The 27227-nt window shown below is 41.8% G+C and overlaps 2 protein-coding genes across 4 annotated transcripts in view; one reads left to right on the forward strand and one right to left on the reverse strand.

The window, feature by feature from the left end:
* Positions 1-14269, forward strand: part of ccdc186 (coiled-coil domain-containing protein 186) — a 28234-nt gene extending 13965 nt beyond the window's left edge. For all 3 annotated transcript variants that reach the window (XM_069691714.1, XM_069691713.1, XM_069691715.1), the window contains exons 11-16: positions 564-819; positions 1244-1433; positions 2666-2764; positions 2986-3214; positions 7991-8210; positions 11036-14269. In XM_069691714.1, coding sequence (XP_069547815.1) covers positions 564-819; positions 1244-1433; positions 2666-2764; positions 2986-3214; positions 7991-8210; positions 11036-11119 — 1078 coding nt within the window. In that variant the 3' untranslated portion in view covers positions 11120-14269. The remainder of the gene's footprint in view (positions 1-563; positions 820-1243; positions 1434-2665; positions 2765-2985; positions 3215-7990; positions 8211-11035) is intronic.
* A 9032-nt stretch (positions 14270-23301) lies between these two features.
* Positions 23302-24682, reverse strand: adrb1 (adrenoceptor beta 1). The gene has a single exon (XM_069691716.1). It carries the CDS (start codon positions 24534-24536, stop codon positions 23343-23345), a length of 1194 nt encoding a protein of 397 aa, XP_069547817.1. The 5' UTR covers positions 24537-24682; the 3' UTR covers positions 23302-23342.
* Between the last annotated feature and the right edge of the window lie 2545 nt (positions 24683-27227).

Genomic DNA, 27227 nt, shown 5'->3' on the forward strand with positions numbered 1-27227 from the left:
CAGGGAGGGACTCAGGTCCCTCAGTGGGTGTGTGACTCTGCTGGCCATGTGAAGATGACTTAATAGAGCGAGGGGGACGTTCAAGGCAGAGAAACTTCTGCGTTTCCATTTATTGAAATGCTTTTTTTCAAAAAATGTGCACCAACCCAAAATGAAGCAAAAGAATGCGGGTGTCATGTCGAGCTACAGGACATTTTTCTATCACGTGCACAGACATATGAAGGTGTTTGCAAGAAAAAAAATTAAGTTTTTTTTTGTTGTTTTTTTTTGGTCATGAGAAAACGTCACTGAAGTTATAGTTAACTTTTTAACAGTTAATCTATAGATTAGAATCACACTGTTTATGGTAGTTTTTGCTTTAGTGGTTCACATGTTTATTTAAAAAAAAAACATGGCTTCTCTGGCTTAATAATGCATTGCATATAATTGTAATGATAGTAAACAGTTATATATGATATATTTTTAGGCCTTCTGTCCTTTTAAGTCTCTCTTAGTTCTTTAAATGTATTGCATTTTACTATTGCACTGGACTTTGTGACGATACATCTCTTTCCTGTGCGCAGTGACGAACAGGAGATCGCGTCTCTTCGTGAGGAAGTGGATGGGCTGACCAATCAGATGACCGACCTGCAGCGCGACGTACAAGGCAGCAGGGAGCGCGAGGCCGAGTTACTGGGCTTCACCGAGAAGCTGAGCAGCAAGAATGCCCAGCTCCAGTCGGAGAGCAACGCGCTGCAGTCTCAGCTGGATCAGCTCACCTGCAGCTTCACAGAGCTGCAAGCCAAGCTGGAGGAGACCAGCAGTCTGCTGGATGACACGGTCAGGGCGCTCGGAGATACAGCGTGGTCTTGATGGGGTGAAACATAGAAAGCAGTAAAGTTGGTTGGATTTAAATGGCTGGACACAATATATAAAAAAATTTAAAAAACAGCTTATACAAAAGCTAGGAAGCCATCATGATCAAAATGTTTGATTCTGATTTCTGTGGTTGGAACAAACCTTCTACAGAGCCAATAATTTATGGTTCTGACATTCTCAAAAGAGCCAAGTTGACTGACCTAGAACATACACTGTCCCTTAGTAGTGATATTTTCTGACTTGACATCCAAGAGAAGAGACGAGAGAATTAAAACACTACCTGGCCTAGATTTCTAGACTACTAGAAATCCCTGCTGAACTAGTTTACCGCTCCTATAATGGCTGTTGTTTCATGTTTACTCTACCAACTCCATTTATCCTGCAGTCACGGCAACTGAAAAAGGAGGAGGTGCTAAGGCAGCAGGAGGTGCACGATCTGCAGGAGGAGCGGGCAGCACTGCAGACAGATGTGGCCCAACTAAAAACGCGAGTGGAAGAGCTGAGGGACGAGCTGGTGACTCAGAAAAGGAAACAAGCTGCCAACATCAAGGACCTCACGAAACAGCTAACACAAGGTTAGACTCCACAGTGTTATTTTTCATGTGGTCGCACTTTGCAGATGTGATCTTCCACATTTGAGATATTTTTTTTGCCAAATGGCCATTATGCTAAAAAAAAAAAAATTCACCCACAATGAAAACCATACTTGCATAAATGAATTTCAAAATCCTAAATCCAGGGAGAATAAAGCCCCGTGGTGCATTTTTAAAACTGAAAATGGATCTTTTCATGCTGAAAAGCGACTGGTTGGTATGCGCAACACTTCAGGAAAACATCAGAGTAACATCTGGTTTTTGTAATCCGGTGACTCTCGTCAAGTTGTCACCAAGACTGCGCCGCCGCCGACCGGAGGTCGTGAGCTCATTGTTACGACACCGGAAGCCGTGTGTACGGCATGCTTTGCGTTCACGTTAGTTTAGTTTTCTTGAGAACACAGTTGCTGGGCAACGGTAACACGGGCGACCCCTCGAAGCCAAAGAGGCTAGCAATTACACGTTTCAACTTGTAAACTTTCAGAGCTTTCAGAAAATTCAGAGGACAAAAATACCACCTGAGGTTTCCCCTTCGTGAACATTGTAAACGCCGAGTAACTCGGATGACATTTTAACACTTTAATAAAAAATTTAAAAAAAAAGATATCGAATGACTGTAAATTCGATTTTCAAACATCTGCGTATCATTTCTATGGATTCTCAGTCTGATCACGTATGTATTCATATATTCATGTGCATGTTCATGTCAGATCGTACGTGCAGATTCAGAGGAGAATGTGCACGGCGTTTTAAAGCGAGATGAAAGTGCCCCCCCTGCTAGGATTACACTTAAAGGAAGTGAGCCAGCTTCCTCTCACTTGGTTCTCCGGGCACACGGAGGAACCTGAGGGCTTTAAGTTTTGTCCCCTTTATCTTGCATGGACAAGCTTTAAAGTTCCAGTTGTCTCCTGGGCCAGAGAGGACACTTTCCTCAGGCGAAACACGGATTCTCCATCAGCGTTCGTAGTTACACTTTAACAGCATTGTCATGTTGTTAAAGTTCAAACCTGAAAAGGTTTGTTGAGCGAGCATTCTTCTGCAGCGTGATATTTATTCAGGGTGACACCTTCGCAGAGGAAATGTCCCAGAGTTAAGTCGAGCTATGGTGATTCATGTTTTAATATTCAGTTATTTCAAATTACATGTCGCAGTGTTTTTGGTGTCCGTGTCTCATTCTGACAGTTAACAGCTCTTCACTTTCTCTGTCTCTGCAGCCCGTAAGAGGCTGGATCAGGTTGAGAACGGAGGGTGCGACCGGGATGCCAGCAGTATGGGGAGTCGCTCCAGTTCCTCAGGTACTACTCCGAAATTTGGTTAGTATTTAACACATAGTAATACCATAAGGGTGTTTTTCCTTTATAAATAGTGGTGGAGGTATATTTTGCTTTTGTTGGGATAAATGATCCTTCTATAAATAACACGGTCATCAAAATGCAAAGTTTCTGTACTCTTTTGTTTATCACAGCTGGTTGTTAAATGACCAAAGTCCCAACCACTAGCTGGTTTTCTAAATGAATCTCCGTCCGCTCCCCAGGATCCTTGAACGCTCGCCACGGTGGCATCAGCGGCGTCGAAGAGCGCTCGCCGGAGAGCCAGTCAGGTCCTTCGGTGGTGGTCGTGGACAGCTTCCCAGAGGTGGACAAGGCATTGCTCGTGGAGCGCATCGTACGTCTGCAGAAGGCCCTGGCTCGGAAGCAGGAGAAAATCGAGTTCATGGAAGACCACATCAAGCAGCTGGTGGAAGAGATCCGCAAAAAGACCAAGTGAGTGGCATGGGGCAAAGTGCAGGGAGAGCAGAGAAACAGAGGTGGAGAGAACCGTTTGTATTTTATGTTTTTTTTTTATTGTTTTTTTTTACAATGTACGATTAGAATTTATGCATCGGGAGCACGTTGACCAAAGAATGCAGGTTATGATGTGTTTTTAAACGCTACCGATGACAGCACTTGCAGTGCAAAGGGAAAACCCGTGATACAGTGTTTCAGACCCTCCGCCAGTTTGAAGATGAGAGTAAGAGCTGGAATCTCCGAAACATGCTGCGGAAACCATTTCTTTGATCCCCGTTTAAGAAAACTTAGCAGCATATCATGTGATGACATCAAAAGTCAGTGAGGCAGAGGCATGAGAACGGTTTCCTGTAGCTGTGTGTAAAAAAAAAAAAAAAAAAAAAAAAAAAATACCAATTTTCCATACATACACGTGACCAAATATTTTATGCACAGAACGCCTCGACTGACCTTGACAGCCAGTATCTGCTTCCGCACACAGTTCATGGCCCCCCCCCCCCTGCATTGTTCTTTATCTCTCGCTCTCATCTTTACATTGTAATTCGCGCGATCTCTGCACCTCCGGTTCGTGACAAACTTCATAAAGAGCTATTTACAGTCAGGGCCACTGGAGGGAGCGGGGGGGGGGGGGGGATAAATCAATATTCATGGTCATCACCTGAAATAAAGACACGGCGTAAAGGACGTTCGGACTTCTTCATCACGTCGTCACTTCCACTACGTTTTAGGCCTCTTAACTGGATTGTGGGCAGCAGACGGGATAAAAAAAAAAAATGTGGTGTGGGTGCGAGTTTCCCATAAAATATAATCTCCTAAAGGCTTAAAGCGTGGAAAGATTATTCTCCAAACAGGATGAGTGAAATCCGGTGAATTGATCGGTGGAGATGCCGCCGACACGGTTCGTTAAAGTTCTCCATCCGCGCGTCTTTTTGCTGCTCGATGGTATTCTCAGCCGCTCCGAGCTATCCTGCCATTTTATTTGATTCTGCTCGGATCATCTCTACTCTCCCATTTCTCATTTGTTTCCCAGCTATACGCTTGGACTGAATCCATTAGCCTCAACCTACATTGAAGAGTTAAAATTGAGGACGAATCCCACGGTTGCAGGGCTAAATTTAGCTCCATAACATCTTGGCTGAGCGCGAGGGGGTGTTGCACTGCCCCAGAGTGTGGCTGTGAATTTGTCCTTTTTGCCTCTCTGTCCCTATCCCTCCAGGACAGCCTGGTGAACACTGATGAGCTAACTGTGAGGCTGAAGCAGGTGATGAGTAAAGAGATGGAGGGAGAAGCTTAGGGGATCTGGGATAAGGGGCAGTCAGTGGGAGAAAGGAAAAAAAAGGCTAACTTTTGATTTACGTTACCGCATTCATACCGCTCTGTTGTGCGATCATTGCAGTGTTTTTTTTTTTGTTTTTTTTGCATCTTTAAGCACATTTACTACACATGTATGTCCACCGTTTTTAGTAGAATTTATAGTTGCGAAGCGGGAGGGGCTATTTTGGGTACTACTGGTTCAAGTCGTAAAAGTTCAAGTATTGTATTGCCGCGCTAATCGAAGGTTAATGTTTCTTAATTCAATTTCTTATTTGGACCAATTGGGTCAATTTAGGATAAATTGGGCAACTGTGTTTCTTCACAACTACAACACCAACGACTTGTGGCCGAGGCTCATCGGCACTTTAGTATTAAAAAAAAAAAAACATCTTCCATGCCAAACTGACGGGAAACAAAAAAAAACATGATTTCATTCGAACTAAATTCAAACGATTTAAAACCGCCGGCCACAATTTCAACCTGTAGGATAGTTACATTATTCAAGATGACTTTCATGGGAGTGTGTGTGTGCTTGGGGGGGAGGGGAGGGATACACCTGGAAGCAGGACAAGTCGCTCCCACTTTGCAAGTTTATTGCTACATGACATGTTTTTTTTTTGTTTTTTGTTTTTGTTTTTTGCCCATCATGCAATCTTTCATTTCTGTTTTTCCCGGTGGCATGTTCATGTGCTGCTAACGAGGCAAAGACGGGCCATTGGCCGCGACTTATAGAGAATACATATGCGATTTGTGGTAAATGAGCTGTAACATGCAGAAACGGCAGCATCATCCTTCAAGGGCAATGATGTCTGTCCTTCAATCCCCCCCCTCCCACCGCCAGACCCAGTTGTTATAACTATTACATGGAAATGGTCTCTTCATGTGACTGGAATTAAAATGATGCTGGTACGAACCAGACATGGACAAAAGCAGCAGGTGGAGGCCTTCTGTTCAGGAGGTGTAGATGCCTATTTATCTGGGAGGCATGCTTTTCAGTCTAAGGTTGTAATCAATGGTAAGTGCGAACCAGAGCAATATGAGCTCTGTTGTAGGTTACTGTGGATCCACTCCTGCTGAATGTGCTAGAATATATTATAATGGATCGTTTCAAGGGTATCTGCCTGTTTCTTGACTCTTTTATTTACTGTAGTGAGTCAGTGCCTCTGATGTTTTGTAAATAATACAGAGGATGTGTATTTAGATGTATTAAGATATCATCATCATCATCATCGTCATCACAGATAGTTACCTTTTAAATAGTTTAGTTCTGAATATGATGACGATAAACTGGAAGGTTTTCAGACTGCAGGCGTATCTTTCTTTCTCTGCACCTGATCTCTCTGTCTTGCTATTTTGGGCACAAAATACACATTTTGGGCTTTCCTAAGAGAGCTCTTCTGCACTTATCTGAGAACCGCCACCTTCACTTTGTGCATGCTTGACTTGCTGCCCTCATTTCCAGAAAAACAAAGGACTCACAAATAATTTAAAATAAAAAAAAATAAAAAACCCTGTTGCTCACATCTCTGCTGCACGCCGACCTGTGCATGCCATTCAGCGCATCATGTGGCCACATCTTTAATTTCTGTCACTTTTTTGTTTTTACTAAACACTGTCGTGATGGAACTGGGGTCCAAATATGGACCCTTGCAAGCCTAGTCAGAGGTAAGTCCCATTTTATGTCCGTGAAAGCCCAGAGGGGTGAGTGTGTGTGTGTGTGTGTGTGTGTGTGTGAGTGTTGACAATTTATGGTGGTGCCCTACTGTGTAGTGCTTACGTAGCTATTTTATTTTTTATTTTTTTTGCGTAGATTTATTCGCCTTGTTAGTTTGTGATGCATACACTGCAGCACAGTTTCAAGCCTGCGTACTTCTAAAAATGAGCCTGACTTCTGGGGTGGACTAGAAAAAAAGCCAGCTTAATCATTGTATAATAAAAGTGCAGGAAAGAGCCAATACTGAGGACTAGTATGAGTGCTTAAAGTGCATGTTAAATATGACCCTCTCTTTAGAGTAAACTTAAAGCTGGTAAATTTGACATTTTAGTTCCAGGTAAATTGCCGATAAATCCTTTTGCAGGCAACACAATTCAGTTGTTTTAACCACTATTATTAATGCATGGAATATCAATGAAAATATCAGAGGTCTTTGACCCTTCCAACATATTCACTTCAATAAAATGCCTTCCTAAGCGAGTGCAAGTTGAACAGCAGGCTCTTTTTGAGTCACTTGGACCCTCAATGGATGTCTCGCCCATGAAAACTCATCGTGGTTAACCTTGTGAGATAAAGTCAGTGTAATTGTCATAATTGCATTAATATAGTTATTGACTTATTACAGGCTGGAATATTGTGTATTTGAAAACAGTAGTTCTGTTTGTCACAAGTGAAACATCAAGGTCATCACCGGTACACGAGAGGACACAAACCGTTTTCCATTCATTTCCATTTGGATTGTTTGTGATGTTGTTTTAGTTTCCATGTATTTCATTTGTCACTCACTTCTAGATCGTGAGCGGTATAGTAGTAGTAGTAGTAGAAGTAGTAGAAGTAGTGGTAGCAGCAGTAGTAACAGCAGCAGTAGTAGTAGTAGTAGTAGTAGTAGTAGTTGTTGTTGAAGTATAATTTTTCCGTTTCAATGATTATTATCTTCTTGAGAATCTTCATCCTGACAATGTATGATCTGGAGCGTCCATTTGCTCGGAGCTCATCCTGTAGTTACCCACCTTCAAACGATCACTCTCAGTCACAACCTGAACTGGAGCTCAACAATGCCAGCAGGAGGCTAAACAACAGGAAGTTTAAAGATTTTAAGTTTATGAATTCTCCTCTCTGCCTCTCTCTCTGACAAACACAGCTTAACCTTGGCACTATATTGTAACCGAGATGAAAATGTATGATGATCGTGAAAATGTATCTCCCTTTCTCTCTCTCACACACACACACACACACACACACACACACACACACACACACACACACACACACACACACACACACACACACACACACACACACACACACACACACACACACACACACACACACACACACACACACACAGGCATGCAGTTGATTAATTGAATCCTGGCAGTCCATTCTGAGGCCGCCGTTCTCATTACCTTTCCTTCTCTGAGTGGCACAATAATAATTTCTCTAACCATGACTGAATGTGTACCGCGTACATGAGTCCAATAAGCCATCCCACTGGGATTACTATTCTCGTTACGTCTGCTGCTTTTGCTCCTAGAAATGGTTTATTGCGGTGTTGGAGCTCTGCATGCTCCCCAACTATCCCAGAATCCCACTTTCTGGATTTTTTTTTTAATTTTTTTTTATTTGCTCAGCAGTCTCCAGCCGACAGGTTCACTTGGTCTCCTTATCGTTTTTTTTTTTGAAGCACACAGTTTGACTCATCACCTCCTCGTTCCTCCCCACAGAATTATCCAGAGCTATGTGCTTAGAGAGGAGTCGGGGGCCCTCTCATCCGAGGCGTCAGACATTAACAAGGCCCACCTCAGCCGGCGGGGAGGCATCATGGCTTCGCTTTACAGCTCCCACCCGGCGGACAGCGGGCTGACCCTGGACCTGTCGCTGGAGATCAACAGGAAGCTGCAGGCCGTGCTGGAGGACACGCTGCTGAAAAACATAACACTGAAGGTAAGCCCCCACCCCCCCACCCCCAATGGTCATCATACTACTAAAGTATTCAGCCACAACTGCAGATAAGCTGATTTAAATTCATTGATAATATTGATTATGTGAGCAGTTTCCTTCAAGGCCTCTTAATTTGCTGTGAGTGAGTAATCGTTTCGCTCAGATGACCTCTGTGGATAATAAAAATAAAAATAAAAACGAAATGTTGGAAATCATGGCCTAATTCAGATCAGAACCTGCTTTACTGAAAAAAAAAAAAGAAAAAAAAATTACTTTTATGCATTTAATTTTCCTCAGCTCATTCGATTCAACATTTGGTGCATTATCGAACGCATGAATTACAAACACGATACACAACAGTATCTCTAAATCCCTAACGTTGGTCTTTTTTTTTTTTTTTCTTTTTAAGCGTTTACATTGACTTTCACACTAAAAACTTAGCTCAGTCCTCACAACTACCCACTCCAGCCCAGAAAACTGCAGGATCCCTGGATGTCTCCGTTAGCAGCTGCTCATCTTTCTCCCAAAGCCATTCATGTTAGAAAGCAAAGCTTCATATTCGGTGTCGTGATCAACATGCCATATTCACTAGTCAACTTCACCAGTTTATTGTTGTTCAGGCATTTGACAAATTTCCTTTGACAAAAAAAAAAATTTCAGACACTGAAACGAAAAGTTTCACAGCTTTATTCATTGACTGGAACAAATGACGCGTTTGCGTTTCATTACTTTTGCTCCATATTTTTCTTAAAATGTACACCGTTGCTTTAAGGCTTGTTAGAGATACTCATCTGAATCGATTTTTAAATACTTTATCTTGCTTAGTTTCTAACACAAAACAGTGAACCACAGGAAGAAGTAGCACAGTTAAAGTGCTGGGACAGCTGTGAAATAGAGCACCAACAGCATGGTAGGTGTGGATAAAAGGACAGTTTAATCCAGTGTGAATGTCAGACCACCCTCTGCCTTTTGTCAAGGCAGGTTGTTTGATATTTGGGTTGTTTCTTTCAAACCTTTCAAACCAGCCACAGGAAGCATCGCACGGTCCGACTGTGACATTTGACAGACCGACGGTCCTGTCGGGAGTCGGGACAGTGTTGAAAATGTTGAAAATCGTGGCCTAATTTGGATCAGAACCTGCTTTACTGATGCTATGATACCAAGGAAGGAAACTGTGCCAATGGTTTGTCCACGGTCTGAAATAGTTGATTGAAGCCTACATTCATCCTCATTTAATCTGTGTGTGTTTGTCCAGCGTCTGAACCTCGGGGCTTTTGATCATTGAATTGAGTTAGGATTTCAATTAAACCAATTTTTCTGATGCGTTGGTGTTATATAAGTGAATCAGTTCCACTTCTCAGCTTTTAGTTAACAACACCGGCGCCTGACTCGAGAGATGATTTGACCAGCTGGCACACTGTACCCATAAGAAAATGTAGCACCTGCATAGCGACAGGCGATTGAGACTAGTTTATTTCCACGTCATGAAATATGCATTTTTCCGATTAAGTTTTTGTTAAAAATTTACGTTAACCACCCAGCTAGAGTGTGGTGATATATCAAAATTGATTTAGCTATATTTATACCTATATCGTCTCTTTTGAACATAAAGCTTAACCTGATTTAATGGATGGAACCATCAGTGCTAAAGATTATAAACACACAGCAGCATTAGCTCTGACTGGGAGTCGTGTTTCTGACTCCAGTATTCACTCTTTTTGCTTTTCTTTTTTTTTGCTCTGTTTTATTCTCCACCAACTCCTGAAGGAAATATCTCTCTTCAGCTGCTAAATCCTCTTCGATGTTCACCAGGTAGTTGCTACCAGTTGAAAAGTGGGCATGTTTACAGCTATTTATTTGAAATGCTGCTTGCTAAAAACAACGCCAATGAGAATTACAACAAATATACCAACTGTGTATGTCTCCACTGTCATATTTTATGGACTGCAATTCAGCTGACTTCCTTTTTTACCATTTCTACATACTGTAAAATGTATCTTGAATCCAGAGAGTGAAAAATTAGTACCAAGCAGGCTCAGGGTGACACGACATAAAGATAATGGTGAGCGAAAAGAAGAAAATATTTCTTAAAGCTTGCCACGCACTGACGTAATTGAAGCAAAGTCTCACGTGTCACCAAACTGTCTGTTATGTATTGTTTCAGCCTCTTTGATGTTTTTTTTTTGCTCTATAAATATTTTCCGATTTTTCACAGCCAATCCGCTCCCTATTGTCTTTGTTCTGTCAGTCTTCTATTAAACACATTGTAATAATGTGTGGGAGAGTTTTCTGGCAGATGAAAGAGGACCACTCACCACGGGCACAATAACGTGACAATAACACAAAATATTCGGATGAAACCAAATCAAGGCTTCACATTGATTGATATGGATAATCTAGCTTTTTCCATGTTTAAGTCTGTGATTATTGGTCTCCATACTGAATCAAAATTAGTGGCAGCAAGTGGTTTCGTCAGGGAATGACAAAGTGAGCTGCTGCTATTTTCAACCCCGCTATACAGAAATCATCCAGAAAAAAGACGAGACCGGGACAATCTTTAACAATAGTGTTTTTTTAGTACTTGTAATAGAATCATTTTCTTTGTGTTTTTTTTTTTTTATTCTTAATGGTCCCATATTTTACACCCGTCCAGTGTTTGACTTGCGGTTTTGATATCCATAAGAATTTTTTTGTGTGGTTTTTTTAATACCTAAAACCATCTCGGTTTAGTTTGATTTGAGAGCCTTCATAAGAAATCGATAAATGATAAAGAGCACTGTCACTTTAACTGTTGCATTTTCTCTTTCCATCTTTTCTCCGTTTCCCAGGAGAATCTGCAGACACTGGGGGCTGAGATCGAAAGGCTCATAAAACAGCAGAGGGAACCAGAGGATGGAGTCAGGAGGAAGTGACATGACCTCGAAGGACCAAAAACTACCTGAGGAATCTTCAACCAACCATTTTACGCGCACACGCACACACACACACACACACACACTTCATTTTGCAACGTATGAAGGAGGACATTGAATGTTGTAAGTGCCAGTACGGGCTCAGTTTGTAATTTTTTTTAATTTTTTTTTTGGAGGACCTCTTGAGCTCTGTTTCTGTCCATTTGGAGAACATACTTGAACTGTCAAGATGCCATCCACATTGTACCACCTCCATGTTTAGCTAACATCCGTCTCCCTGGAGCCTTTGCCAAGATAACTCTTCAGGCCAGTTGCTTGAAAACTCTTGATTGCCTTGTTAAATAATTGACTGAGGATGCCGTCATTATGAATGTTAAGCAAACTCTACCTGGAAAATAGTTTGAAAAACGACAAATTCTGATTTGCCGGCGATTCCTCCTATAAAAAAAACAAAACAATGGACCGTCTTCTGGTACGTTTGTCTCTTAGCAGCATCTCCCAGCTCCGTCCACCGAGCAGTTAGTACCCCGAGATGATCATCGCCAGCACGCTCGCTCTCTACTCGTCCCCTGATGTCCATCTGACAATAAGCCAAACGTGTTTTTAGAAAAACTGCATCTTCAGCTTGACTCCACATATGAAGTAAAAACTAAAAAACAGATCGACCCTGGCTCGTGGGGACCTTGCACGCCACCGGTGCATTTTTCCTTTCTCTTTTTTTTTGTGCTTTGCGCAGCATTTAACAACCCAGCCAGTGAATCAAGGGGCCTCACATCAGCAGACCCACCCATCTGTGTGACACCGGCGTTCGACGTGAGGAAGCAGTCTGCATGTTTGCAGTGTTTCCTGAAGCCAGCTGCACTATTCCGCCAGCGTGGAAGTATCCGGCTCTGGAGCTGTGTACAGTTTAAATACATCTATGACAAATATAATGTCATGTGAAGACTTAAAACGTAGAGCTAAGTTTGGCCATTCTGAAAGTGATTTTTTTTTTTTTTTTAAAGCTTATTATCATTCAAGTTGGCTTAATATTGAGATTTTATTTTACTATGTCTGATCAGTTACATATTTCCATTTTTTATTATTCATTTTCACTTCAGCAAAGTTTATTTGAGATTTTTTTTCTTTGCTCTTAATTTAAAAATAATGAACACCTAAAAATTTGTTTGTTTTTTTTCCTTCCTGTAATCTGGCCTCCTTAAATGTTCCTGTTTCATTCGTACCAACTGGCAACAACTTATCTTAATCAGACATGAGCATCTACCAATGTTTATGTTCCAGCTTCCCAAAAAGTGGTTTGTTAACATAATTAGCGTTCCTCATTTTAAACGGCGGGTACAGAGATGCTCACAGTGTGTGGAAAGTTGTTTTGCGCCGTGTGCATGACAAGTTGAAAGACTAAAATGTTTGTTGGGTATTCTTGTCGCACTCGTCTTTATTTTTTTTATTATTTTTTATTAGAGAGAGTGACTGAGTCCATTGAAGTAAATCAAGTGTAGAAGAATCAAAGGGAGAATTTGTAGCTGTGGCTCAGGAAAGCTAATGGAACCTACAGAAATACATCCAGGGACAAAGTGCAATGCTGTTCCTTTTTTTTTAGTTTGGTCTTTCTTTGTTCTGAATGCGTTTGCGTGCCAGTTTACTGTTTGTATGTCTGGTTATTTTATGCCTGTGTGTGTGCAACATGCATTTGTGCTGGTGTTTGAGTATTTACATCTGTGCATGTGCATGGCTGTGTGTGTGTGCATTTTTTTTTTTTTTTTTTATTTTTTTTAAACCTTTCGAGTTTTGGTGTTTACACCTTGTGTACATGCTTCAGCTGTCAGTACTTGTAGACTTTTACCCACATTGACCATGAAGTTTTGTTCCATTTGGAGGGTAAACACGATTTGCATTTAGACCAGAGTCTTTCAGACACACAAACAAACGCACACAGACACACACCTGCAGCTCAGCGCTTTCGTATTCTCACTGACAACTATTTAGTTAATCATACAGACATGCACGCTCACCAACACGCCCAGATGAAGGGTAAGACAGCAGCCAACCAGCTCAATACCGCATTACCAAAGTTTCCTCTCACTTGATTTAACCTGATTGCAGAAGCCGTCACAAACGATAAGCCTCCTTTTTTTTTTTTTTTCCTGCTGTCAGAAACAAGCTTTTATGGGTCATGAATGGTAACAGGCAGATCACCTCCCCATACACCCTGAGGCTGTGTTGAAATGGACCACTACTTGAATAAGGATGAAAGTTTCCAGGATTGAGGTCACAGAGTCCTTAAAGCCTCCCTGTTGTTGCAGCGAGAGCTTTGTATTTGGTGTTACTCTACTTTTATTGAATCCAGACCGACTTCTTTGTGACGTGGGATCATTATCTAAACGTACGGGCAGCAAACCTGGAAATTACACCTCGATTCTCCTTTATATTAAAACTTAGGGATATTTTTAACACTCCAAAAGAATCCATTTAAGGTTCAGAAAGGTTGCAACTTTATCACATCAAATCATATTTTTATTTCTTTGCCAGTGGAGCCAGTTAATTAATTTAAAAAGAATTCATCTGGATGTTTCCACGCATCTAAAATACGAGGTGCTTGCAGCTGAATTATTATTTTGCCGTTTGTTTCTGCTGCAGAAGTAAAGTCCAACCTATGCAATACATCCGCATGGGATTTCCCTAATTAAGTCCTTCTAATTCTCAGAGGCACGCTAATACCCTTTTTCTGATTTGGTCACAGTATGAGAGAGAGAGAGAAATGGAGCACTTGCTGATCCAAGATTTTGCATACTTCCGCAGCCTTGAAATGAAGCCATGCTGCAGCATTGTGTGGATGATTGAATCAAACCTCGTGTTTCACTGTATGTCTGAAGATATAAAGTGTTCAGTATGTGCGAGTGCCGATCTGTAAAATTAAATGAGAAGTTTGTCTTTTGTTTTCTTTTGCTCCCGCTGTGCAATGATGATTCCCTTTTCCGTTTTGTGGATTATTCCAACTGTGATTATAATATACATTTGTAGATATGTCGGTCTGTAAAATTATGATGAGATGTTTTTCAAAAAAAATTGCTGATTCTGGATGATGCTTGTACATATATTTTGTTTCCAAGGAATAAAAGGAGATGAGTGTTAAGTTCATCTTGAATGTTCTGCAGCGGTCTCGCTTCACAGTGGTTATTTTTTTTATTTAATTTTTTTTTTTTTTTTTGCTGTAAGGTTGACATTAACATCTTTAGAATTAAATCTAACACCGACAACGGAGCAGTTTTGCTCAGAGATTACCTCTCCACACGGGGACATTTATAGGATGCAGCGTCGGTTCCACTTTAAAAGCAGCAGCGTCATCGGTTCTGGAGGTCATGTGCATCTCTGCGCCACTGTCAGTCAAACCAGACAGCCTTTCACACAATTTAAAACCCAAGGCTACTCCCGAAGTCCAAATGAAAACAACTCGAGGCTGAACTGTCCTCCTCGGCCATTCAGCCTCTTCATTGTAACTGAAAGCGGCAGTTTTGTAGAAGCAACCTCGTATTATAAGGACTCTGGAATTATACAAAGTAAGACTTGCATTTAGGAACAAATGTTAAAGCTTCACACTTGAATAATCGATTGATGCTGAGGTATGCAGTTTTCTAGAAAAGGCAAAGAATAATTTCTGCAGCTCTTCCCCCCTCCAAAACCCTCCTCTCTGTGTCCTGAGCCCCTCCCACCAGATGGACAAATGCACACACTTTATGCTTGCTCGTAACAGAAAGGTTCTCTTGGTCAGGTGGAGGTGACTGTTGGTCGTCAGCAGAACGGTTGGTTTGCCCTTGTGAGATGGGTGTCACGGTCAAAAACACCCTCCTCGTCCCGTCCTCGCTCCTGACCGGACCATCCTGTGTCGACACTTCCATATGTTGCCAATGCCTGAACAACTTTTACTCTGGGATTTTCTGCGATTGACTTAAGCTTGATATCTGAAGGCACTTGCACTCGCGTCTGCATTTGTAGAACAGCCAATAGGAACGCTCTCTGAAATGACCCGTGATTGTCAAAGTCATAGGCTAGATTTCTTAAAGCCAATTGGAGGTTACAGAAGTGTATTGTTCTCTCAGACCACTTGAATTACAATATTCTAAAAGCTTATTATGGAATTTGTTTTCCCAATAATGCAAAAGCTTTAAAAAAAAAAAAAAAGATTCAAAGATTTGTGAAAAATGTTCACCTATTAAAAAATATCTATGCCTAAACCCAAACAATATAGTGGATATTCATCTTTAATATCACACAAGACAAAGAAGAGCAGTAGATCGTTGGGAGGCCTGCATACGAAAAAAAAAAAGTGCCACTGATTTCACTCCTGACTTCACAGAGACCTGCACAAAATCTGATAAACAAGTCACGCTGCTTGAGTCGGCGTCAGCTGGGTTTGAAAACTACAAACATAAAAAAAATGTCAAAAAAGATTGAAAGAGGTGAGTTTACCAGACCTCTGGTGATCGGAGGCGGAGGCTGGAGTCACTGTATCCTGGTAATAACAGCAGTGTTATACAGAACAGAACCCTGAGTCACCCTGTCGGTCTGCTCACATCAAAATAACATCACGTCTGTGCTTTCATTCTTTCCCACGTTTGCACACGTGCAGACACTGAAATACGCCCACAGACCAACTGATGGCACCTGTCGTCAAAATAATATATCATTAAGCGGGAAAATAAGACATTTGCTCGTGTCGACATTCATGTCACGTAGGGGTGAAAGTTCCCATTTTCTCTGGAGGCATGGCGGCACAGAGCAGGTTCAAATATCCACAACAGGCAAATGGTTACTGACGGGCTATTTTTAGCACACAGATAGTGGATTCTCGTATCAGCGTAGATGACCACCCTTGAATTCATAAAGCGTTGCCTGTGTCCTTTAGCCGAAGCAGCAACCATGACAGTAGCTCTCGAGGGAGAGAGATAACAAGCATGTCCTTGTCGGTCTTCTTTTGTTTACTATGGTCCACACGCACTTAAAGCTGCAACATTAAGATGAAACGCGTCTGAATATGAATGGGCTATTCATAATGAGTATCATTACATTCCTCTTATTGTCTTTTAACTTCAGTGTTATGTAATCCTGAGTGCAAAAATAGACGTTTTAATTGGGAATATTCATGTGTCCATGTGGTCTATCCCATTAGAAAAATCAGCCCTCTCATGTGTGGAAGCTCTCGGTAATGCTTTGATTGTATGCCACTCTCTGCTCGGCCTCTTCAGACACTTGGCTTCAGCCTCTAGCGCGGAGATTCAGACTATTAATTTTCTCCCACAGGGCTGCAGTAGCTACATTAACAACCTCCAATTTGTGTCTTGTTCATTCAGATTTGTAATTGATGAGAAGGTGCTGAGCTGCAGGTTTGGGCTGGTTCCAGTATGCAAGTACAGTACGTGAAAAATGTAACTCGTGTTGTTTCATGTTTAGACCAGAAGTGTAACATGCCTGCAGTGTGTATCTGAATATTGTGTTCGAGCAGGAACGCAAGGTCACCCGCAGAGGTTCATGAACAATTGAGGAGCCGAGGAGGACTCCAGGATCTGATGCACTACTGTGATGTTTTACTGGTGTAACGCAGACAGTGTCCTTTACCGTGAGAGGGCAAAAACCCTGAGCAATTGCAAAAGGGCACTTTTCCCCTTTTAGACTCAAGCTCTCAGAAGGCTTAATGCACTCTGTGGTTTAAGGAGGTTGACTCGTACACCTGAGACGGGAGTTTCTCCACAATGTTATTGTTAAAGACTGACCATCCGGGTCAGGACTTATTTGAGGCTTTCAAAAGAGTTAGGGACTGAAAATGTTGCATGCATGTTGATGTTACTCAGATCTTTGGAAGGAGTTAACCCTTGATCCAAAGTTGTAAGTTGAGGATGGGCTCGAACTAAGTACGGAAAAGCACATTTCTCTCTTCACAGTGGGTTTGAGACTCAATTAGTAATAATGTTTGCTTTCATCAATGCAGTCACTGTCAAGAGGACTTTCAAGGCTTCTGTTTTAACATTCTGCAAAAGTCCACCTTTTTGTTTAGTTGCAGAGAGTTACATGAGAAGAACGATATCATGAGGTTGGAGCCAGCGGTCAATCGGAGAAGCCCAGAAACACAGGAAAGAGCTGGTCCGCTTGTGTCAAAAGAATATGAAGAGCCAGGAAATAGCTGCACCCAGCCAAGAAATATTCCACTCCAAAACCCTCCACAGGTGCTGGTAAGAAGATTTTTGTTGTCTTTGAACAGAGCTAGCTGTTTCTTTCTGCTTCCAGTCTTCTAATCTAACTGAGACAGTGCAAATATTCTTTTCATGACCATCTCTGTTGGCACACACACTCGTCCTGTACACTAAATCTCCAGGTATCAAAAAGGACCCTGCACCATCAGACACTGAATCATCAGCTTATTTGGATTCGAGTGAAGAATTTAGTAAAAGGTCAGGGCTCGGGAGACGGGCAACCCGATGAACAATTTGAAGAGAAAGCCAGGCTGCTTCAGGAGCCACAGAGTGCAATTACACAAGCTGTGCCAAAAGGTTCTCATTCAGAGGGAGAAACCAGCGAGGAATTTGTAATGTGTTTGATCGCCAGTTGTTTACCTTCAATTAAACAAGCCTATGCAGTGAGCAGTCAGCAAGTTACACCACTCCAAGCCTGCTTGGATTTTGATATTGTTCCAGCTTTATTTATGCAAAATTCCTTGGATTTAAAAGCCGTGCTTTCCCTGAATGTATCAGTCTGACCAGGAACGAGTTTCTTTTATAGTTCAGTTATCATAATCTGGCAATCTGATCACAGTTTAGTCCAAAATTGTTTGATCGAAACAGAAAAAATGTACCTCGCTCATGTTTGCTGTTCCAATATTTCTAAAAGCAGTTGTGTGATCATGAGTGTGCTATTCTTAGTTTCTCAGTTCATATTTCCGTAAGTCAGTCAGTTTACATTGTTGAAGCTGAACACAAATGCGGAGCATGACTGACCACATTACCCCAATCTTTACGTGAGCCCCGGTCGGAACGAGCCCGATGCACTGAGCAGATGGAAGCCGCAAAGCGCCAAGTTCACACGGGAATCCAAACAGATGGACGCATGAAGTGAAGCACCTGCTTTTGGCAGCGCACCTCGATACTCACAGCGTGATTTAGAGTGGAAAAAATCACAGGGGGATTTTGTCTTACAGGGTTACAAGGCATTTATTAGCCAATGGAGGTTGGGTTTTTATCAATGTTTTACATCAGGGAGACGTGAGCCAACAATGGGGTCTCCACGAGTTCAAGCTGGTCACATTGCCATAGTTTACATTCATAAAAAGGGTTTATAATATTATTTCTCTATAGCTAAAAAATGTATTTTGTATACATATCTTTCTTTATTGAACTACAGTTTAATTGCATTTGATGTGGCTAACATAAGATGTTAAATGAGGGGGGTGCACTTTTATGCTCCCACAGCACAAATTTTGCATATCTGTTGGGGTCTGACAAGGTGGTAATAATTACCAATCAGCAATAATTATCTCCAGGTGGGGACATTTTCTTGCCTTCGGAGGGTTTTGTTTTTCTTCTTCCCAGATTGTATCAGCCTCCAACTGCACGCCCTGAAGAAAATGAGATCATTTGCATATCGTTTTACAGTATTGTGTTTCATAATCATGTTTCTGTTGGATCTATTATTCAAAAGTGTGTCCACTGAGAAACATTAATGTCTCCTCGCACAGATATTACAGTAGCATTTGGAAAAAGCGATCATCAATATGAGTCACAATGAGGTCTCCTGGTCTGAGGGTTTTTGGTTCTCTTTGATGATCATGATGATCGTGTTTGCTCTTTAATGGAGCGCAGATGGCAGGTGGAGGCGGTTGGCAGAGGCAGTGTTCATGATCTGGATGAGAGGAGGTGGAGTCCATGTAATAACTGAATGAAACCTCACACCTGTTGCCTCAGAGCATCTGAAAGGACTCCAAACACTCCCTTAAAGTTCCAGCGCCGTGTGGATGCTGTGATTTGGGAGGTCGTGGAAGAAGTCTGACTTCATTCTGCCACAGGAAGCCCCTCTTTTTAACTATTTCATGGGTCCATTAATTATTAAGACCTGGGAACATGGACATTTTATCGAGGACTGATTACACCTTGATTTGCAACTAGTCTTGTAAAATATCCCCATGGTCTTTACACTATAAAAACGTTTGTTTCAATACTGTTAAAGGAATCGTTAATAATTTTGGAAAATACACTTGTTCATTTTTTATTTTGTCAAGAAAATCACCATATCTGCATGATAAATAATGAAGCTCAGCTGGAAGCGATGCCTCTGTCCAAAGGTGACGAAATCTGCCTATTTCTTGGCCGAGAGCAGCAACTTCCTGAAGTCTCCGCTGGTGGCAGCGGCTCCCGGCCAAGAAATAGTCAGGCACACAACTCCCTCATAAAACCGCGACTTCAAAAGATACAGTATATTAATTAGTGAGGTACTTGTAGGCAGATTTTATTACTACTGGATTAAGAGTCTCTTGGCTGGACATATTTAGGCAATTTATTTGCTGCACAGATGTGAGGGTGGAACAATATTATCAGCTCAAGACAGAACAACAAACAGACAGAGAATAACAGTAATTCCCAAAATGGTGAACAATTCCTTTCATATGTAAGAGTGTGGAGATTTCATCAAGGAAATGATTCAGTGTCTTAAAAAATGCCCTTATATTGCATACATCACGCACCCGCTGCAATAAAGTAGGTAAAATAAAACTCAATGAATTATGTTAATATGAAGGAACTTTCTGTATTTGTTTTTCACAGGTGCTTTGTCTGTATTTTATAAATGCACATTGCATTGTGGGACCAAGAACACCCAAGGGTGAAAAGCACAAGAGGCAGGGCAGCCATCACTGACGTCAGCCACTCATTCGAACCTTTCTCACACTTCTATGGTAAAACATTTTTTAAATAAAGGGTTACATTTTTTAAACTGAAGTGATTTATAAATGTAGGACATAGCTGAGTATGGTTTTAGTTTGAAAGAGTTGTTGAGCTTTTGTTAACCCGAATCTAGTTTCACCATACAAGCCAGGAATATTTTTGCTGCACTCATTTTGAAGTATTTACCTTTTGCCAGCTTGAGGTTGGACAGAAGTCTCCATAGATAGTACAGAGGATATAACATAGTTTAAATCTATTGAATTTTCCATTTTCTAGGAAAAAGGAAATCTCACGTTTCTGACAATTATCTGTCAAAACAATATGCAACAATATTTTCTATGGATGTTTTTCTTATTACAGTGAATAAAATTGGACAAATAAAGAGCAGAAATATTGTTCGGTGCTTACCATCTTTCTTCTAATATTTAAAAGGGTCTTTCCAAAACTGGACTGTAGAATAGTAGCACTCAAGACCAGTCAGAGGTCACGCCGATATCAATCTACTTTGAGTTGGAGCAGCCTAAATGTCTACTACATGCAATTTGAAACAATTATCCTTAAAGCCAGTGATTAGCTTCTCCATCTGTGAGCCCACCGTTAATCTGTCCAAACTCAAACTTCTTGCCAAACAAACAATGCTTAATAATGAAGTGAGTCTTTGCCAGGAGGCCATCAATGGAGCTGGCTGCGCTTGCGCTGTTAGTTTTTTTTTCCCCCTAAAAGCTGGGTCTCATTCACACTCATTAGTTCAGCCAATCATATCTAAACAATGTTCATTAGTCAAAACAGCTGAGCTCAGTTCCAGTCAGTTTTTCAGGTCTAATTGAAATGTACGGCTCAGCTCCGTTGGGAAAGCATCATTAACAGAACACATTATGCTAATGCGTTTTAAAGACGCCCAGCTTAGGGGCTAATTAATATTCCCCAGATAGAAAGGCAAAATATCTCTGTTAAGAGCCACTTCATAACAACAGCTGTTTACTGGTACATTTTCTATAGGCTTGAGGAGTGAAGCTTGAGGAGAGCCATCAGAAAGCAAGAGGCAGTTCAACTTTATAATGAGATTGTATGCAGGAGATCATAAACACATTTCAGCTTACATTGTAAAGATTAAAGGCAAGAGCGAGGGAACTGTTGATCATGCTAAAAACGTGACACATTAAATCTTGTAAATGTTTCATTTAATTTTGTTTGCACCATAAAAAAAACCTAAATGTTTTAAAGTGGCACTATTTTACATCAAAAGTTCAGTTTACTCATCTTGAGGAGTCAGTCTGTCAAAACAAATGTATAATAGCTCTTGTAGCTATGGAGTACCTTTCAAATAACCCTGGTGATGTCACAGTGATGTCATCGGGATCACCTCATCTTATAGGTTTGAAACTTCACATCATTTCACCGTCTCCCTGAGTTGAGGTTTGCACGGAAGGCTAAAACTAACCAAGTCAGCACATCTGCTGCTTTGATTTTAAACCATTCTTTCTGAAGATCTGTCTCTTGGGAGACAACACACACATTTAGTTTTACATTAGTCGACTGGCTTGTAGTGTGAAAGCTACAATAGTCAGCAACTTGCATTTTGTGCAGCATATGACCACATCCAGCGCAAATGGACTGCATTGAGCAAATGCACTTAAAATTCAAACAAATACATGTCAATTGTAATGCAATTTAATTTGCATGTAAGGGAACGTTTTAGGTAAGAGAAAAACTCATTTGTTTCACAAATTAACTAAACAGGCTTTGTTTGCAGAAGCTATTTTGTCACACCACAGCAGGACCTGGGTTCCAGGTGTAAATAATCAAATGAATGGTGGCTGAATTGCTGCAGTTTCAGCATCCTGAGTTTGCGCACGCTGTGTTGCTGTCACACTGTCATGGCTTACCGAGAAGCTCGAATAATACAGAGCCTCAGTTAAGCACAACAACACCTGTGCTTTTCCAATAGGTCAAAAATGTCTGCGGTGACAGTCACAGTGTAGCTGCTTCCTTTAATGCCTCTGCTGTACTGTATGAATGGGCCTTGTTGGCTGAGCATAAAGCAACAAAACAAAAAACGATTTATATATTAATTCATTATTTAATCCATTGTTTGATCGTCTGATTTTCGTGGCTCATCTCCACAGAGGCCAATCAGATTCCAGTTGCTCTCAGCAGTCCCAGCAAGCACATGCAGAGGCATCAAACATCACAGCAGGTCACCAACCCTGACAGACCAAACACGGGTTTGTTTTATACTCTTTGCAAATTATTTGTGAATGAAATGAAGTTTAGAATATGAAAGAAATGAAACAATTTATACTCAGGAATTTTTTAAATGACTACAGCTTGATGATCCTCCGTGGCAGTCCAGTAATCAGCAATTCCAATCCAAATAAATCTCAAACAGTGATAAACAATGAAACGTCCTTTTATTTTCACAGACGTTGACACATCACCTCACAATAGCATGTAAAGCCAAAGACAAAGAGAGAGGCTCAAATTCCTCACTTCAATACTAAACACCACGTACACAGGGCATTCATAGGAATCCACCCACATTGAACTTGCTTAGTTGAAAAAGACAGCGCGGAATAAATACACGTCTATTGTACAGAAATGTTTAATATAAACAAATAGCTGTCGTACAAATTGCACTTGCCGATGGCTGTGAGGTAAAACACATCGTGAGCTCTACAGGACTACAGTACAGTCACTCCGACAAATGCCTCGCTCTTTATTGTAGCGCGCCTGAGCGGTCGATTTAAGAATACATTGTTACCCATCACGGATATGGGGTTGACTTATAGGATACCAGACCCACCTCCCCATTATCAATCATCAATATAGACGTGAACTTTTTTTTTATCCAAGAAATTAGAATTAAGAGGACATGATCAGGAATAAATCACGGGAGAGTCCGTGCGCCTTTGGCACGTTCACTGATTCCGATTTAAAAGCAAAGTGCATCAGGATTTATCACCGACGTTTTACATTCACCGGATTTCAGCCTATAATTTGTCAAATTGGATCACCTCTTAGACATTAAAGTCGTGCTGGAGAAGATGTGCGCGCATCTTGGGCACAACATTTGGCCCTGACGATTCTTTTAAGAATATGGCTTTCAAATATTTCCGGTGTTGGCTGATGCTCGAGTTCGTTGATGCATATAAAAATGGATACACTATAAGGTATGGCTCTTGCGTATACCTTTCCCCAAAAAGAAACCCACGGAGTTAACGCTCGTACCCCCCCCCCCCCCCCCCCCCCCCCCCCCCCCCCAAGGTTGCTGTAATCCGCAAAAGTTGAACTTTTTTCCTTCACAACTGTGATTCAGAGTGAGACAACTTTGCGGTCCCCACCAGGCTGCTGTCACTGATGTCCAGGCCCGCGCACTCTGTCCACATACCCAGCGTGCCGGGCTCCAGAGAGGAGACGAACCCGCCGGAGCATCGTGACAGGTCGCAGGAGCTAATGTGCAGCCTGCGGTCGGCTTGCCTCGGGCAGCACAGCAGCCTCTTGAAAGCCTTCCTGAAGTCCGGGCTCCGGCAGTAAATGATGGGGTTGAACGCAGAGTTCACGTAACCCAGCCAGTTCAGGAACACGAAAAGGTTCTTGTCCACCACCTCTGCGCTAAACACGCGCACGACGTTGACTATGAAGAAGGGCAGCCAGCACAGAGTGAACGTCCCCATGATGATGCCGAGCGTTTTGAGCGCCTTCTGCTCCCTGAGCGCCAGGATCTTGGAGGGCCTCTTCTTGCACTTGGAGGTGAGTCCAGTTAAGGCGTTGTGAAACCTGCCCTCGCACTTGTCGATCTTCCTCAGCTGATTTTGCGCCTCCCTGTACACTCGGGCGTAAACAAATATCATGACCAGGAGAGGAATGTAAAAAGATATGATGGAGGACGAGATGGCATATGCCCTGTTAGTAACAAAGTCGCAACATTCAGGGTCCTCGTAGCAGGCAGTGTCCTCGCTGTCCCGGGACCAGTGCATCATGATGGGCAGGAAGGAGACCAGCGCAGAGATGGCCCAGACTACACACACCACCGCTTTGGCCCGGGCTTTGGTTAACAAGCTTTGGTAGCGGAAAGGTGAGGTGATGGCCACGTACCTGTCTATGGCGATAACGCACAGGGTCTCGATGCTGGCGGTGACGCAAAGGACATCCACGGAGATCCAGAACTCGCAGAAAAAGGAGCCGTACAGCCACGAGCCGCGCACCTCGAGCGCGGCGCCAAACGGCACCACCAGCATCCCCATGATGAGGTCCGCGCTCGCCAGAGACACGATGAACACATTGGTGAGCGTCTGCAGCCTCTGCGTCCTGGCTATGGCCACGATGACCAGGATATTCCCGAACACAATAGACAGGACGATCACACCCATCAGCAAGCTCATCCCCGCCATCCACTGCTCGGACGCGGCTGCAGCGGAGCCCGGCGCGTCTGACGCCTCGCTCCCCGTGCCGTTCTGGAAGTTCACCGGCGAGGACGCGCCACCGTCCCCCATAACGGGCTGCTGCGCTGTGTGCGGGACCAGGGCGAGTTCATCAAGGCAATGCAAAGCAGCCTTTCCAGCCTGTTGCCGTCGCACGAGCTACAGTTCTTCTCCCATCGCGCGCAAACTCCATCTGGATCTCCTCTCAGCCTGCGTCCGCTGCTGCACCGGCCCGGGCAGCAAAGCAGGCGGTGACATCAATGCTCCTCACAACCAATCAGGCAGCTCAGCGGACAAACGGTCCAGAGCAGTGAAGTTTAAGAGGCAAAAAAAAAAAAAAAGCACCTAAACCTCAAAAAAATGATTGGCTACTTCAGTCTCATTTTCATCATATCCTAAGAAATTATTGCGCATGAATGAATGAAGACACTTTCATTGAGACAAGAGGAGGACATTTATGGCAAGCAGCTCTTGAACCACATCCAGCTTCCTGTACCTGAAACTGTGACTCCTATCTGTCAAAAATCGTTCAGTCTCTGGGAACACAATGAGCCAAATAAAAGTCCAATATACACATTTTGAACTACAGGGATTTCTCTGTTTTCATCACTTGCCATCACAAACAAGATTTGTTTTTCCACTAGTCCATTATATATTTTTATCTCCAAAAATACATTCCATGAGCCAGAGGTCACAACCAACCACAGATCTGTTCTGTGCTTCTCAGCAGCTGTATTGCATGAAACTTCTTAGTTTAAGTCAGAAGTTAAGAAAGCTATAAAACAGAGTTTGACTCAGCCAAACTACACCCATCATTTCAGAAACAATAATTTCAGGACTTCTGCAGGTCATAAAAGATACAAAAAAAAACAAAAAAAAATACCACCAGGATGTAAGGAACATCAGGTGTGAACCTGCTGATAGGCAGGTCCAGTATTTAAAAAAACAAAACAAAAGTTAAACAAGAAAAAAAGAGCCGAACAAAGAGGCCACTGAGGCCCTTCAAATATTCTTACAAAACTGAATCAGACAGTGAAAAATATGGCAAATAATTGATTGTATCTGACCTCCTGGAGGAACAACACACATTGTGATTTCATTTTCAGAATTGGTGGTCATACAATCATTAAAAAAAAAAGATTTGCAGAGTACTGTCAGCCTTTGTGTGCACATTCCCTACATTCTTCAGAGAGCTTTTCTATGTCCACAACTGATGAGCAAGACTCTCAAAAATATAGACAAGGACAGACATCTTGATGATCAGTGAGAGAAAGGATTTGCAGCAGCCTTGTGACAAACAGACTGCATGCAAAGATGGATAAGGCTGTGGCTCCTTGTTTTTCTTTTTTGCTGATCAGCATGCCTATTCATGAACCTGAAGACCCAGTGCCAGAGGGTGTGACACAACCTGACCCGGCATAACAAAGCCTATCTTAGTGTCAAGATGTGCGCGTGGATTTATACCTCAGGCACACACTGTGCAGTTTTTTTGTTTGTTTTTGTGGAAGGTATAATAACGCCTTTTCAAACAGGCTTTTTCTTGTAAAAGTAGGGAGCTCCTGACAATAACAACCCCAGCATACGAAATTAGCAGTTGTGGATTAAGTGCCTTGCTCAGTGGCACCTCTGTGATTTTTCCTGGTTTTCTTACAGCATCACATGCATCTGTGCTTTAGTTTTTTTTTTTTTTAATGTTATCTTTTCATTATCTGAGTTAAAGAGTTGTGCCACTTTCCTAGACCCAGCTTTAGTAAATGGATTATAAAGAGTAGCTTTTGTGCTGGTCATTAAATCATGTAATTACATACATTAACTTAGTTTGGTCATGGGCCATTAAACCAAATTTGGGGTTGCCAGGTTGTAAAAAATCAACTTGATGGGGCTGCGTGCATGATCACTTACCTTGTGTAAAAAGGCAGAGGATCAGGATCAAAATCCCAACATTAAAACATTTACGCTTTAGGATTACAGGAAAACAAAATCTAAAATGATCTTTAAGTTTGGGTTACACCTGCTCTATTAGGCATTAGTCATTTATTGATCAGACACCGATAAAGCCACTTGTTACAACTTATGAAACCTCATCATTGGTAACGAGTGCAGAGTTCATCTAAATTATAAAAACAACAAACAGTATGTTTGTATTCAAGTCTGTTGATGTAACAGAGTCATGATCTCGTTTGTGGTTGGAGCAAACAGACTGGAGTTGTATTATTTCAAGAACTAACAAATTGTTGGTATTAAAGTCTGATTGTAATAGACTGTGCAATTGGAGCTTCAGAGCAGATATATTTTTGACTACTTTTAAGCCAACAATTTCAAACACACGTTTAGGCAACAGTTGCTTTAGGGAAAAAAAACTAATTCAAAAAAAAAAAAAAGATTCAGTTTATCTTCCTGACAATTTATTACTGGCAATATGGGAAATCAAATTGAAAGACTTATTTTTTTTTTCTAGTAGAATTCGACTTCCATCTGAGAGACCTGTGTTCGAGTCCGTGAGCAAGCAAAAACTGGCATAGGTTTCTTTTAAGTGAGGTAAGTAAGTTAAGTAAATAATATAACATAAATATGTTACATGTTATAAACTTGGTCACACATGATGCTACCTGTGTAAAATTACTTATTCTAATCCAAATTGGATCTTTTTCTAACTCTAACCAAGTAGTTTTTGGTGCTCAAACATCGGGCACCTTACGTTTCTCGCCTAGACGAGGCAAAACACGACACGTGTGCATGCGCGTTGCTTTCGGAGAAAGTAGA

Source organism: Brachyistius frenatus, unplaced genomic scaffold (genome assembly GCF_029030835.1).
Source record: "Brachyistius frenatus isolate BFR_SWC_R1_liver_20210118 unplaced genomic scaffold, ASM2903083v1 Contig_11, whole genome shotgun sequence".
In the NCBI taxonomy this organism is placed as follows: Eukaryota; Metazoa; Chordata; class Actinopteri; family Embiotocidae; genus Brachyistius; species Brachyistius frenatus.

Coding starts and splice junctions, on each gene's coding strand:
- adrb1 (XM_069691716.1), bottom strand. CDS start 24,536: ATGGGGGACGGTGGCGCGTCCTCGCCGGTGAACTTCCAGAACGGCACG.